The sequence below is a fragment of the Lepidochelys kempii genome, chromosome 11, assembly GCF_965140265.1.
Source record: "Lepidochelys kempii isolate rLepKem1 chromosome 11, rLepKem1.hap2, whole genome shotgun sequence".
NCBI lineage: Eukaryota > Metazoa > Chordata > Testudines > Cheloniidae > Lepidochelys > Lepidochelys kempii.
Genome location: NC_133266.1, coordinates 69098560 through 69113708, shown reverse-complemented (window position 1 = coordinate 69113708; position 15149 = coordinate 69098560). Strand labels below are relative to the sequence as shown.

Genomic DNA, 15149 nt, shown 5'->3' with positions numbered 1-15149 from the left:
TTTTACAGTGCAAATATCTGTAATAAAAATATAAAGTGAGCAGTGTACACTTTGTATTCTGTGTCATAACTGAAATCAATATATTTGAAAAAGTGGAAAACATCCAAAAATATTTAAGTGCTATTCTAAAATTGTTTGTTGGTACGATTAATCACGATTAATTTTTTAATCGCTTGACAGCCCTAAACATAACCAGTATTTTTAATATCTTCCTTTATTTTGAAAAAGGAACTAACATGATGTGCATGTTCCACAATATTTTCTCTATCTTACAGATGAAACTGAGACAGAAAGGTGAAATCACTTGCCTGAGACCATACAAGTCAGTGGCAGAGTCAGGATTAGTGCTCAGGGCATCCTAATTCTCAGCCTTGTGCTCTTTTCTGCAGGCAACTCTGCCTTCTCAATATCATTGCTTGAATTTTAGTATATGAAACTAAATTTGCTTTAACTGTCTTGCAGACTGCAGAAAAAAATCGAGAAATACATGAAGACTGGTTTGATGCTAAAGAAAACTTTACAGTGACTGATTTTTCAGTAACGCTTCAAGGGAACGAAAAGGAACAAGAAAATCTAGGGAAGGTTATTAGTACAACAGGTGAGTTGAGCACTCTGGTTTAGGTAAGAATGGCATTAGTGTTGCTTTATTGAACATTGCTTGTCCTCTGAAGGATCAGCTGGATTGTCAAGTGCTACTTTTTAATATTCTTTTAGTAATGTTCTCTTTCCTTGTTTGCGATGAGTTTCCTATAAAGAATTTCTTCTAGCTGTTGTGTAAAATTTACCACTTTGGGCAAGATTTTCAAATGTGTAATGTCATCAAACACAGAGCTGGAAATATTCCTCTTTAATTTTTTCCAATACTAACTTCTCCAGAGATAATTAGGTCAGATTTGCACTCTTCTGAGATTTTGCCCCTGCATGGGGGCATAGTTGGAACTACTCAAATTAAGTGTAGTAAAAGGATAAAGCTTCTTGGTTCCATAAGAAGAGGAGGGGAGGCATGTTATACTCATAGGTGCCTACTTCCTCTTTACCTGGGGGGTGCTCGACCCCCCCCCTTGCCCATACTCCACCACTTCCTCCAAGCCCCCGCCCCTGATCCTCTGCAGTCCACGCCTATCTCCACCCCTGCCCCCAAACCTCCATTCTGCCTCTTCCCTCTCCACACCACCTCTTCTCTGCCTCTTTCCAACCCCTCCCCCGAGCATGCCCCCATCCCCGCTCCTCCCAGTGCCTCCTGCATGCCATGGAACAGCTGATCGAGGCAGGCAGGAGGTGCTGGGAGGGAGGGGGAGGAGTTGATCAAAGGGGCCACCAGCAGCAAGGTGGGGGAGTTTGGCTGCCAGTGGGTGCTAAGTACCCACTAATTTTTTTCTGTGGGCGCTCCAGCCCTGGAGCACCTACGGAAGTCAGCGCCTATGGTTACACCTCTCACGCAATGGAATGTGGGAACGTTTTTGTGTTCCAACCAGTAGTACCTTTCTGATTGTGGTCAGTGAAGAACTCCCAACTTTCTTGCTCCATATTGTCGCCTCTTCTACTATTTTATTCTTACAGAAAATACCTTTCAATAGCACTTCAAACCTAGTGTGCCCTATTTGATGTGAAGCATATTTTTTACAGCTCAAATTGGAATCCCTGCATCAATGTCACCTGCATCAGTGCCATTAGTGTGTCCTTTCCTTTGGAAAGGACTGTGCATTCCCTGCTCCTGTGATTTCCAACTTTGAGCAATTAGGTGCTGAAGAAAGTATGTAAAGTCTCTCTTGGCTTCTTAGCCTCTTCTTGTAAATCTAGTGAGGAGCCAGCCTGGAAGACCTTGAAAGTTTCAGCTTCAAGTGTTCCTGAGTGGCAGGTTCCAGTTGAATATCAAGACCTGCATCACACTGACATCACTGCCCAACCATTTCAGTGTATGCCAGAAGTGGTTTGCAGAGGGGCACCAAGTGGACTTTACCCTGTTAGCTGAAGCCAACAATAATCTCTGGGTTCCTGAGACCCAGTGGTAACTAGAGGAGGAAAAGATCAGCTTGCTCCTGCCCCCTATAGCTGCTGCCACCCTTCCCCTTCTTGTCAGACCTACCCACATAAGGCTCTGCTCCAGGCTAGGACCATCAGCAATTTAAGGGACTCTAGAACTGACATCAGAGTCCCTTGATGTGGCGCTGCCCAGAATGAGTGTTGTGCGGGTGAGTGCTGGGAAGGTGGAAGGAGTGTCTTTCCCCATTTTATTGTAGAGCACCAGTCTCTCCCACACCTACCACTCAGCAGTAACAGCTGTCTCACAAGCCACAAAATTCTATCAACAGCATAAGCTTTTCATCTCACCCCATTAATGACGCCAGCTCCCAGTACCCATTTTTTTAATCCATAACACTCAAACCCCTCCAAACCCTAAAAATGATTGACGCTCTGATTTAACAGTATGGGTCTCAAAGCTGCATTTTTGACACCATCGGAACATCTAGCTACACCTTATGCATAGTTGCTGAAGCACATCAAAACTTTGAAGCCCTTAATTGCATACCTGGACAGTGTTTGATACAAGCTTCTTCTCTAAAAAGACATTATGCCGTCAGAGCTCTAAGCTTTTCCTGCGCAAGAGGGGATCACTAGAATCCCAATTTGTGACTCACTCGGACTTTGAGTCTTGGAAAGGAACCTATTGTTTAGAATTAAGGAAATTGGTTAGACAAACACAGTTTCAAATTAAAACCCGTACTCTGTTTTGAGAATGAATTTACCAGATTTTGTAGAAGTACATGAAAAAATGTTTCGGGTCTTCATGCTCTCCTTTACAAAACCTTAAATATGTATTTTTCTATGTAGTGTTTTATGGCAGCTGTTAGAAAACAAATGCAATTTCATCCTTTTTCCTGTTGTATCATGCATAGGGCTCTACCAAATTCACGACCATGAAAAACACGTCATGGACCATGAAATCTAGTCTTTTGTGTGCTTTTTACCCTATACAGATTTCACTGGGAAGACCAGCGTTTCTCAAATTAGGGGTCCTAACACAAAAGGGATTTGCAGGGGGGTTGTGTTATTGCCACCCTTACTTCTGTGCTGCGGCCTTCAGAGGTAGGCAGCTGCAGCCAGAGAGTGGTGGCTGCTGACTGAGGGTCCGACTCTGCAGGCAGCAGCGCAGAAGTAAGGGTGGCAGTACCATACCAGGCCCTCCTTACTTCTGTGCTGCGGTGGCGGCGGCTCTGCCTTCAGAGCTGAGCTCCTGGCCAGCAGCCACAACTCTCCAGCTGCCCAGCTCCGAAGGAAGTGCTGCCACCTGCAGCAGTGGGGCAGTAAGGGTAGCAGTACCGCAGCCTCCCCACAATAACCTTGTGACACCCCCACAACGCCTTCTCGGGTCAGGACCTCTACAATTACAACACTGTGAAATTTCATATTGAAATAGATGAAATCATGAAATTTACGATTTTTAAAATCCTATGACCATGAAATTGACCAAAATGGACCCTGCATTTGGTAGGGCCCTAATCATGAAACACATTTTTTCCATTCAGTCACTTCAGTTTTTTTAGTGATACTGTTTGCCTTTACATATTTTCTGCTTTTTTTACAATTAATTTATTGTAGATTGAATTGAATAAGGAATAGCACATTAATATTTTTCTTGTATATTTCTATACTACCAGAAATAAAGAGGGTGAAGAATACAAAAAGTGAGCCAAATAAGCATTATTTTATTCATGTTGGTGGCTTAAGTCCTTCAGTATCAGAGGTAAAGCAGCCTTTCTTTAAATAATAATTATTAATACCTTGTTTATCTAGTAAATTACTTTCATGCTATACTTTACATCCTAAATATGCTATCTGTTATAGGTTGAGCTAAGGTCTCATTTCCAGAAGTATCAGGTTTTGGAGGTTTCAATATGTGAGTTTTCTAGTAACTACAGGTACATTAATATTAATGTAAATTTTATTTGTATTACATTTGTTACTGACAAAATAAGTGGTGCTTAGGAAAGTTGTGGTTTTTTTTTTTACTCTGTAAGTTACTTTAAGGTCAGTGGAATTTTAATTAAATCAATACATTTTCTACAGATTATATTTTAGATGTAAACTGGCAATGTCTGAGTTCCAGAACAGTTGACATGTTATTGGAAAATACCAATTATAAAATATTGTCCTTGCTGGATTAAAATATTGTAGTTCAGTTAAAAGCTGTAGCTAACATTTTAAAGTAGAGAGTTGCACCATAATCAGAAGCATTTGTAATTAATGAATTTGGTATCATCCACATATGGATGCTGGTTAAATTGTATATTAAAGGGTTTTTTCTCAGTTCTTGCACATGTTTTTAAATTTTAGATATGCATCTCTGAGTTTTAAAAAAGCTAGTAAAGCAAAATTGGCTGTGGAAGAAATGAATGGGAAAGAAATAAAAGGAAAAGCAGTAAATGTTCGTCTTGTAAAAACTGCAGGAGAAAATATACTTCCAGCTTCTCAAAAGGTTTCCAGACCACTTCACTATGAAAACCAAGCCACTGATAATTTGGAAAAAAATATGCAAGTCAGAACTACGTGCTCTGTCCTGGACTCTTTGGAAGTGCCTTCCACCACCTCAACCTCTTTGAAAGTGCTTGCCCCTCCCTCAGTTCCTTCAACAGTGCCTGCCCCTGTCCTGGCTTCTTCAGAAGTGCTTAGCTCTGATTTAAAGCCACTTAGACATGAATCAGGACATTTTTTATTCTCAGTTGATCAACAGGTAAATTATTCTTCCTGGGACAGATTATGATGAGTTTTTAAAGTTAATTCTTTCTTTGAACTTAGCATATTTTGCAGTAGTGTTGGCTTGTGCAAAGTGCTCAAAAATCAGTATTTGTGGCATATTGTGGACGGGATATAGCTCTCCATCTTCTCCTGCCTAATATTGACATCTCCACCTTTATTTTTTTAGTGATGTAAGCTCATTGAGTAACTGTACCTTTACATTTCATCTCTGGAATAACTATGGTTTTATTTTGGTTTTTCTTTTAGATATAAAAGTTTTCACTTTTAATAAGTTTGTATAAGTGAAATGGATTGTGATTTATTAAGGTACAAGAAAGATTTTTGTGTTTGGCAGAAGAGTGGGAGGAAAAACTTCTGTTTAAATTGTATCCTAAATTATATGATGAATTCATTTTCAGATTTTCTTTGTCCACAGACTTTATCCAATAACAAGCTTTGCGGTTGTGATTATTAAAAAAAACAAACAAAAAAACAACCCTGAAAACTTATTCTACTTCGATTTAATATGAAAATGACTGTTCCTCCGGTAATCTAGATTTTGCCTCATTTAACATGGTTACTCATAAAAAAACATAAAAATGGTAACCAAAATAAGAATATTTAATTTTAGGATATATGCAGTAGTTAGTTGCATTGTAACATGATCAGTTTTGATCCTGATATACATATCTATAAATATTTTACTATTGAACTAAATCTGTAATTGCTCCAGTAGTTTGAAAAATGGTACATAACAGAAGCGATAATCTTTTGTAAAATAGGATAAGCAATCCATACAATACTTAACACATTCTATGTTTGTTTTAATTTGTATCTAGAGTATGAGAGAGAATCCTCTGCAGATAAAACCTGTTCAGTTCTCTCCTAATCCATCTGCTACCTTTATACCTCCTAACACATTGAACTTGAGCAGCTTTACCAAATTGATGAAGAAACTAAAAGAACTACATCCCAAGGCTAGTAGGTAAGAATATCTGGTTTTTCTCCCCGCTTTATGAATCTTATATTCAGGATAGTCAAATGAAATGATAAATGTGGAATCGGTGAGAACATGTTTATATAATGTCACTCAGTTAAAGACAGTCTTATTTCTGTCTCATTTGTTTAGCGACAATATTGTGGATGCTTTGCTGGAGGTCAGAACAAATAATAAAGGTTTCCTAAGTGGCTTGTCTATTAATGCTATTGTGGAAATGGCTTCCTTTGTTCTGAGGAAATCTGCATCCAAATGTGAGAAAAAGTAGCATGAACAGGTGAGCATTCTAGTGCAGAAAGAAAAATACTTCAAAATAGAAAATGTATCGTTCGCATGGCTGTATAACATAGCTATATGTATAGCATAGTAAATAACTCTTTGTGCTTGGAGTAACACACATGAACTTCATTGCCAGTGAGGAGTGCACTGAAAGAATTGACACTAAAGAAGAATTAACTTCTTTTGAAATAGTTGTGTGATGATCACTTAGTTTTTAATGTCTACCAAGTTAAATTGCTAACTCTATCAGATATAAATCTCACTGTGTAAAATTTAGCATACTTGAGAATATTATTCAAATTCTTTCAGAATTTCTGCTGATTTCACAACAGAAAGGTTAAATCTCCATTAACGTTACTGTACATATTGATGGTGCTGTATTTACGAAAATTTTCCAGACAAAAGTGACATCTAATGGCCTGTTCTTTTAACAGAAATCTATATAGATAGTCCAGAGAATATATACTAGACCCAGTTTTGTATTAAAAGTTGACAGTCCAAGTTCTGTTAAACATGAGGATTAGATGGGTGATTTGCCAACCTTGGTCTTTGGTGGCGGGGAGATTGTCTGATGGGATTCTCTGGGTTTTTTTTTCTTTTTTTTAAGGAACTCTGATCCTTTTTTCTTCAGCCCTGCATCTCCCATGGTTCTTGACAACTGGGCTGCTCTGTTCACTTCGCAGCTCACAGAGGCAGATCAACTTTTTGGAACCGCCAGTCTGGCTGCTGCTTCTCTGCTCCCACTCAAGGCCAATTTTTCTCCTTCTGCAATGGAGTGTGGATGGCTGTTTTAGTGCTCCTGTTTTCTCATCTACCTAAGGGCGGGGGGGTTATCAAAATTTGGGGCAGTGGTGAGCAGTGATCTCTCTCCTAGCCTCTCTTCTCCCCCTTGTTAGTTTTTGGCTGGATTTTTGAACGCTCCCACTCCGGAGCCTTCACTGCAGTGCCTCCCTGCTGGTTCCTCTGCACCTTCTAGTTATGGCAGAGCAGCCTAAAAAGCACTGAATGATTGTCAAACAGTCTTCCATCAGTGAGACAGCTGCCCCAGGATCGGCAGACAGTGAGTTGTGCCCAGTCTTCCATTGTTAACTGTGTTGGGTCCCACGGCTGAGTCAGACAAGCATGTAAAATCCCATACCCACCAGAGCAGCCGTGACTCCAATGTATGTGGGAAATTGGACCAGGAGTCTATAGCAGAGCAGGGTGAGGCTCCAAGGATGAGGACTCCAGTCAGGTTGACTAGGGATAAATCCCAAGGGGTCCCTGGAAAACAGGGTAGACTTGCAGGGTCACAAATCCCCCAAGTCCTAAAATGTGTCCTAAGCGTCATGGGAAAAGAAGTGGGGCTCAAACGTCCCTGGCCCTCTCCCATTTGGCCAGCAGGGCTCTGGAAGCATTTTTCCTCCCCACTCTGGGGTAATGGGACCCATCAGGCAAGGACTCAAAAAGAAATCTTGTCAGAGGACTTCAGGTCCTCAGCATGACTAGCTGCAAAAGGCCTCACCAAAGTGCAGCAGAGCTCATATGCTAACAGAGCTAAAAAAGTGAAAAAAGCAAACCAAAAAGGAAAGAAAAAGGCATAAGAGATCTGGGAAATAGAAGCCCTCTGATTCCTCTTCCCCCTCTTCCACAGATGATAGTGAATTGTTGGACTCTGACTCTGATCAAGACTAGGAAAAGACTCAGCAAAAGTTTGTTCCCTCTGAGAAATTCAAGGCCATGTGCAAAAAGGTTGTATCCACTGTTCAGATTCAACCCAAACAGAACCCTGTGAGTAAGCCTAAAAGCAAATTTCTCTTCTTGAAATGCTCCCTTGAGGCATGATTCCCCTACATTCCTCCTTCAGGAAAGTAATCAGGGATGAATGAGACAAGTCAAGCAAGGGCAAACATACTAACAAAAATGATCTTAGATTCTAAAGGATCCAGCAATCAAAGGTCCAGCTTACTGAGATACAGAAAGTTGACGATCCTTTAGGGTTTCTGGCAAAAGATATGATTATTCCCTCAGAAGGGGAATTCTAGATAATACTTAGTCCTGCCTTTAGTGCAGGGGACTGGACTAGATGACCTCTCAAGGTCTCTCCCAGTTCTGTGATTCTATTCTTAGTATTCCACAGTTAGAAAAATAGAGGCCACTTTCAAAGACTGAGGCCTCCTCAGCCTCCAACCGGGCATCCCTTAGAGGCTGCTGGCTTTGTGAGAGCAGCTTTCTCCTGGCTGGAAGATCTCAGAGTTCAAGGCGGAGATCCCCCTGACTTCGACTCTGTTCTGAAGAAAGTTTCCTGAGCAGCAGCGTTGCTGGCCCATCAATGGCTCTGATGAGATTCTCAGCCAAAGTGAGGACCTCCAACTCAGTGACCAGGTACTACCTATGGTTCTGTCCCTGGAAGGTGTATAGCCACTCTAAATTGGTGCTGTTCTCCAGATTTCTGGGAGTCCTGCTTTTTGGAGAGAAGCTAGACAAAGTAGTGGCGGACAGTGCTGCAAAATCGGAACAGTCCCTCCCAATGCCACACCATGCGTTTAAGAAAGAGTGCAGACTGGCCTTCAGACAGAGATGTTCCAGATGGAGACCCTAACCTCTACAATGTCATCCCTGTTCCAGGGGTACCTTCTGACTTCAGGGGATCTGGTGAGTGCATACCTCCACATGTTGATCAGACCATGCTGTTGCAGGTTCCTACAGTTTGCATATGGTGGTAGGGAGCATTATCATCTGATGCTCTTATTTGGCCTGTCTTGGGCCCCCTAGGTCTTCACAAAGATCCTGGTTTTGCAATCATAGCCAGGCTTGTCACAGGGGACCACATGTACCCCTTGCTGGACAATATCTTAATCACAGCTCCATACCTGACAACAGGACAAAGAGCCATGTCCTTGACTTTAAACCTCCTGCTCACACCCAGCTTTACTGTCAATATCGAAAAAAGCTCCTGAATTCTGTCCACCAAAATATCCCACTTGAGAGTGGACAAAGACACCTTGATAGCAAGGATACCCATGTCTGAAAAGGGTTCCAGAAGATTCAGGACCGTCTTGTATTGTTTGAGAGCGGCAAGAACCCTACCATAACACTTAGCTTTCAACAGTTAGACCTCCTAGTTTTGTGCATATGGATCACTCCATCGGTACAGTCACACATCAGGCACTTTCAGGCCTTCATCCTGAAAGTATGGGACCACTGCCTGGAATGCATGAAGGATCAAATAAAGGTTCTGGTGCAGGTGATAGACTCCTTGAAATGGGGGTGACCCCAGGGTAGCGTCCGTAAGAGCATGCTGCTTTCCTGTTCCTCACAACTGATCCCAGCCTGAAGGGCTGGGGAATAAACAGCTAAAGGCACCTGGAAGAAAGGACTCAACATAGACATTCTAGAACTAAGAGCAGTCATGCTTATGCTGTGAAGATTACATCCCAGTTTAGAGGGGAACCACATCCTTAGATAGTCAAACAACGTGATCACAGTCACATGTATGAACAACCAAGGAGGAAAAAGAATCCCAGAGTTACACACCAAAGCAATGGAAATCCTGAAGTGGGCAGAAAATTCTTCGCCATCAGGGCAGTTCACACAAAGGGAGACCTGAACCAGAAGGGGTGGAGTGGCTCAGCAGGCACAAGGTGAACAACTCTAAATCATGCCTGAATCAGGAAGCCATTGAGTTGATCATTGAATCATTCAGCCTGCACTCATGTGACCTGTTTGCAAACCACATGAACACCAAGAGACCAAGATACTTCACCAAGGAGATCAACGTGGGAACAGATGCTCTATCGCACAGATAGTAGCAAAGTCTCCTCTGAGTTTCCACCCTTAATGTTGGAAGTTGATCCAAAAAATAGAACTGGAGCAGGTGACAGTGATACTGATACTTCTCCTTGTCTGAGGAGACCTAATAGCACTGAAATTAGGATCGCCACTGCAGCTCCCAAAGAGATACAGCATCCTCTCACGAGGTCGTCTTCTTCATCTGGACCCAAACTGGTTGCATCTAACAGCCTGGCTATTGAAAGTGAAGAGCTAGTATCCTTGGGCCTTTCCTCTAGAGTTATCAGGACACTTTTCTTTTAGAAGAGCATCAAATTTGAAAGCATACTCCTCTCTCTGTACCATAGGTGCTGATTCTGTGGGTGCTCCGGGGCTGTCTCCCAAGGGGTGATTCTCCCTTCATTTTGACCAAGGTAGCAGCATCCCATCAAGGAAATTTGGCACATCTTAGATGTTAGGCCCTGAAAATCCACATCAAACGTACAGGGTCTATGAAGAGAATGGGGTGTCCTACTTGTATCTTTCTGCATGAAATGCCAAGAACTCAGAGCATCCAACTTCTCTCTCACTAGAGTATTAGATTATGTATTGCAGAATGGAAGTGCACAAAGCATCGGATAGTCTGGCTCCAGCAGGGGTCATGGTACACTACAAGTGATCCCTCATGGGAAGAAAGAACTAGTGCATTCATACTGGAAATTTGTAAGGTGGCTACCTGATCAAATGCTACTACCTTTATCAAACACTACGAAGTGGACTTCCTGTCCTCAGCCTTGGCATCCTGTGGCAGGAAGGTACTTAAAGCAGTATCCCGGAAATGATTTTGCACTTTGAGGAAACGTAAATAGGAATGGATACTATTTTTCTATTCCTCTGACCTTATCCTTAACTCTCCCTACATCTGTTCACTGCTCGCTACTTCCCAGACACCAAGAATTGTGGGAGATGCAGGGCTGCAGAACGGAAAATTTCTTATTTCCTTTCTGTTGGCAGCATCTCCCACGCTTCTACCCACACTAAATGGCTCAAGGGCTAGAAGAGCAGATGCTGAGGGAGATCTGAGACTGTATTTTCTGTTTGGGTCCACTGTATATAATAGGCAGTTAAGTATACATGTTTTGCAGCTTTGGAATAACTCATCTGGCCGTAAGTAGCAGCAAAGGGAGCATGGCCAGAGTATTGGCAATTTGCTCATCCTGATCTTTGCTTTCAGGAAGTTATTTGAATTATGAGAACTGTGCTTTAAGTTGATTGCATGTAGATAAAGAAAGCAATGCTTAACATATTTAGAAATCTGTTTGATAGGGTTTTTGGAGAGGGCTAATAGTATGCTTCCTATTGCAATACAGGGCTGGAAAGAACTCAATCAGTGTTTGGCTGGTTGAATTCCTCTTGAAATAGTTACTTTAAAGCTTCTGGGATTTTATTTATTGTGTTGTTAGGGTGCCTAGAGTCATGGATAGGTGTCTTTTATTACTTTAAATCTAAATAAAATTAAAGATGATAAATGTCCTAATGTTTCTACAGAATGTCTAATTCTTAAACTATTATTTTCACAGCATTGCAAGCATGGATGCAGAAAAGACCAAGAGAACCAGTGTGGGAAAGTGCTTGTTTTTTAAATATTAGTTTTATTTATGAAACATTTATAGTATTTGAAAGCTCTGAAATATGTTGTGTTCAAGTGGATGAGCATTCTCAAAATAGATTTTTTTACAAACTTTCCTTTGTAATTTTTTGTTCCACTCGTGACAGGTAGTCAAAAATCTGTAGCAAGATTTTGACTTTCACTGTGAGGGAGCTGGATAAAATGAAAACAGCCTTCTGCTTCTGAGGCTCTGAAGCAACCAAGTCATTAGTTTCCAATGGGAAAAAGTTAACATCTGTGTAAAAACTGTAATCCTATTAGAGCATGTTAATGAGAAAAAGGTTAAAAATAACTTTAAGAAAAGTTTGCTCTTGTTAAAGTTTGTTTATAGATATTCCAGTGTATGCTTTCAAGTTTCCTGTGGATGAACATCCACTGAGGAAATACCTTTTGAGTATCTTAAAGTCAGTCCTGGAAGCTGATGTAACATCTAAACATATTTTGCAGCATATTATATGTAACACTGTAGTGTGAAACAAATGTTACATCACAGGGTCTTCCATTCAGCAAGTTACCAGTGTTTGTTTTGCAGGAGAACGTGATATAAATATCAGTTGTAGACTTTGGTTTCACAAACTTGTATTTAGACTTTAAAAATTGTTTTCAAATGTTGCCTTTGATCCTTATTTCTTAATTTTAAGGTTGTTTTAAATTTTTCATAGATTAAAGATGTAGTGCAATAGAAAAATTACACTGAGGTTTTTGTATTGTAAACGTAGCACAGTATAAACGTGTCAGGCCAACTTCCAGTTTTTGAAGTGCTGCATAAAGAACATGGCAGTTCATTATAAAGTTGTTAAAACTCAGAATTTCCATTTCAGGGAAAATTTCAGCATTTTAGAATTTCACACAAAATAGAATTTCCAAAAAATTTCTGTTTCAGTATTGTGAAATTTGTTTCAAATTTTATTTTATGGATCTTTTCATTTATATATTTTATATTATTTCATAACATGTCAGAAGTGTTAGTATATAATGTAATAGTTGAAAACTATTTTCATTTTATTTTTAAAATCAAAGGCATCTGTTACTTAGAACTAATTGAAACATGATCTTGTCTAGATCAGAGTTCCTCCTGTTTGTGTTTTAATAAAACAATTTGACAAAAATGTTTGTAAAAATCAACATTTTTCAAAATGTTATGATTTCAATGAAAGTGTCATTTGGGGGGGGGGGCACGAGGGAGGAAGTGTGACTAAAAGTTTCTGACCAGCTCTATTTCACTATTTAACAGTAGAATAGTTAAGCATTTGTAAACAAAAATAGGTGAACTTAGACCCTGATTCAGCAAGGTACTTCAGCACATGCCTAATGTTAAGCATGTGAGTAGTCCCAGAGTTAGGCACATGCTTGGCTATCTTCCTGCATTGGAAGCTGGGGAGGAGGAGAGGGTTGTTAGCCAGGAGGCTGAGCAGCAGGACTGTCTATCTCAGGGGTTCTCAAACTGGGGGTTGGGACCCCTCAGGGGGTTGAGAGATTATTACATGGAGGGTCGCGACCTGTCAGCCTCCACCCCAAACCCTTCTTTGTCTCCAGCATTTATAATGGTGTCAAATTAAAAAGTGTTTTTAATTTATAAAGGGGGGTCGCACTCAGAGGCTTGCTATGTGAAAGGGGTCACCAGTACAAAAGTTTGAGATCCCCATGTGTAGCTCCTGTTGCCGGGGAGAGGTGGGGAGGCTGAGCACACAGGCTCTCTGCCTTACCATAGCTGTGGGGGTATAGGGAGAAGGCTGAAGACCCAGGCCAGTCTGGCAGCAGGGCTGGAAGTGAAATTGACAAGAGTATTCCCAGCAGGAAGCTTTAAAAAATCCACTTTGTTTCTACTAAAACAGAATTTCCCTTCCCATGAAAAATTGTGCTTTGACATTTTGAATTTTTTTCAAAAACACAAGATATTTCCATGTTATGGCCGGCTTTACATGAAATGCTATATCACATTAGTGTGGAGAGTCACAAACGGCATTTTAGCAGACTACAAAAATGTACTCAGTGAAGCTACAGGGATTTTTAAATGGATTGAAATTTTGCCATAATGCTTGCAGTTCCCATTTGATTGAAGAAAGATGAAATTATAAAATAAACGGTAAGCAAGGAAAAAGGAATATTCAGAGTATTTAAAAAATAAATGTAGACCTCCTAGCGACTTATCTTTGTTTATGTAGTTTCCAAAACTGGACAAAAGAGTATTAGCAGAATGGTTTCAATAGAACTAGGATAACGTGTTCTAAATGTCTGTGTACTGAAGTGTATGTATACAAAGTCTAAATATATAAATACAGATTCCCAGATCAGTGATTATAACTGTTCTAATTCCTCCAATTTCTGTGCTAGGTTCCCTCCAATAGGGGTATTGGGTTTTTTGGTGGTGAGGTTTTCTTTTTTGTTTTTGTTAATCAGGTAAAACAATTTTTTATCTTACCTCTCCCTGACCAGGAAGAAATAAGGAGCTACCAAGACTAACACCACAAAAAAACAAACAACCCTTCCCCCCTCCCCCCAAACCACTAAAACAAACAAGCCAACAGATTTACACTCCTACCACTAGATATAAATAAGGGGAATTGTATAAGAGTATGAATAGCAATCACAAAATCTCCCTCATATGATCTAAAATGGTGTCTACTAGGTAGTTTACGGACTTGAACATGCAAAATAATAAACACACCCCTTTGGTAAGAGTACCCAGATTTCTGCTTGTTACATAAGGGCAGAAGGAAGGTGGAAATCAGGCCTCAAGTGTGTACTTTGCAGCTAGTTTCCTTTTCAAGTTTTACTTTGGGACTCGATATTCTTTTCAGCCTTTAAAAAAAATAAAATTAGTATGTTTCCTGTTAACTCTTGAATAATTCTTGCTTATGGGCTTTCTCATCCTCAGTACCGAGTGGCTTTGTCACACTTGGGTAATGGAATGGAACTCTTCACCACCTTTCTTTTTTGACTCCACCAAGGTCAGTAGTGAACAAAAGTTGTTACAATCTGATAACCATTTTCAGTGGTCCACAAATGACCATCTTACTTCATTTCCAAGTGTCCACATCCAAAAGCCTGCTTGCAATTGATAGTCTCTCCTTGGTTGCTATTGATTACAAATGCTATGGAAATAGAACTACAGTATTCTCTTACCCATGGAGATAGTCCCACCAGGTCATGGTTGAGGCACATTGCTTGTGCAGTGTGTACAAGTTTGTTGAGTCTGTTACTGCTGAGTGTTGTCCATCTGGCACCTTTCACCAACATCAAATTCTCTTCACACCAAACCCAGATACTAATTTGGATGATTCACAGGCCTCTTTACACTCAAGTGCAATTTTGAAAACTGTTTTATAGATGTATTTGGGGACATTTTGGTTTTAATTTTGCACTGCAGCCTTGTTAAGTTCAAATATTCAAAAATAGTTTGATTTTATGCCTAAATTGTGGCTATTGCCCTGCTTTTTTTCATAAGTATAACGATGTAAAGATACAAGTACCAATTCTTGTTCTCTTTCAGTATTTCAGTTACCAAGTGGTAATAATTTTTTTGTCTCATTTCACTGTAGATCTGGTGGTCTCTGAATGTTCGAAACCTTTACTCTTTGCTTGTTATCATGAGCTTGTTCCAGCTCCCATTGAAGTCAATGGCAAAATTTCCATCGGTTTCAGTGGTATACCGTCAAGCCTTTATTTATTGTTTCTTACAGAAACTACCTATTTGGGGTTTTTTAAAACTAGCCT

At 40.3% G+C, this 15149-nt stretch overlaps 1 protein-coding gene across 2 annotated transcripts in view; it reads left to right on the top strand.

Annotated features, from left to right (window-relative positions):
• The window catches only part of RBM44 (RNA binding motif protein 44), a 44726-nt gene extending 32450 nt beyond the window's left edge, over window positions 1-12276 (top strand). For both annotated transcript variants that reach the window (XM_073306754.1, XM_073306753.1), the window contains exons 8-14: window positions 463-598; window positions 3660-3745; window positions 3847-3920; window positions 4336-4732; window positions 5577-5722; window positions 5867-6011; window positions 11344-12276. In XM_073306754.1, the coding sequence (XP_073162855.1) occupies window positions 463-598; window positions 3660-3745; window positions 3847-3920; window positions 4336-4732; window positions 5577-5722; window positions 5867-6002 (975 nt within the window). In that variant the 3' untranslated portion in view covers window positions 6003-6011; window positions 11344-12276. The remainder of the gene's footprint in view (window positions 1-462; window positions 599-3659; window positions 3746-3846; window positions 3921-4335; window positions 4733-5576; window positions 5723-5866; window positions 6012-11343) is intronic.
• Window positions 12277-15149: the final 2873 nt, after the last annotated feature.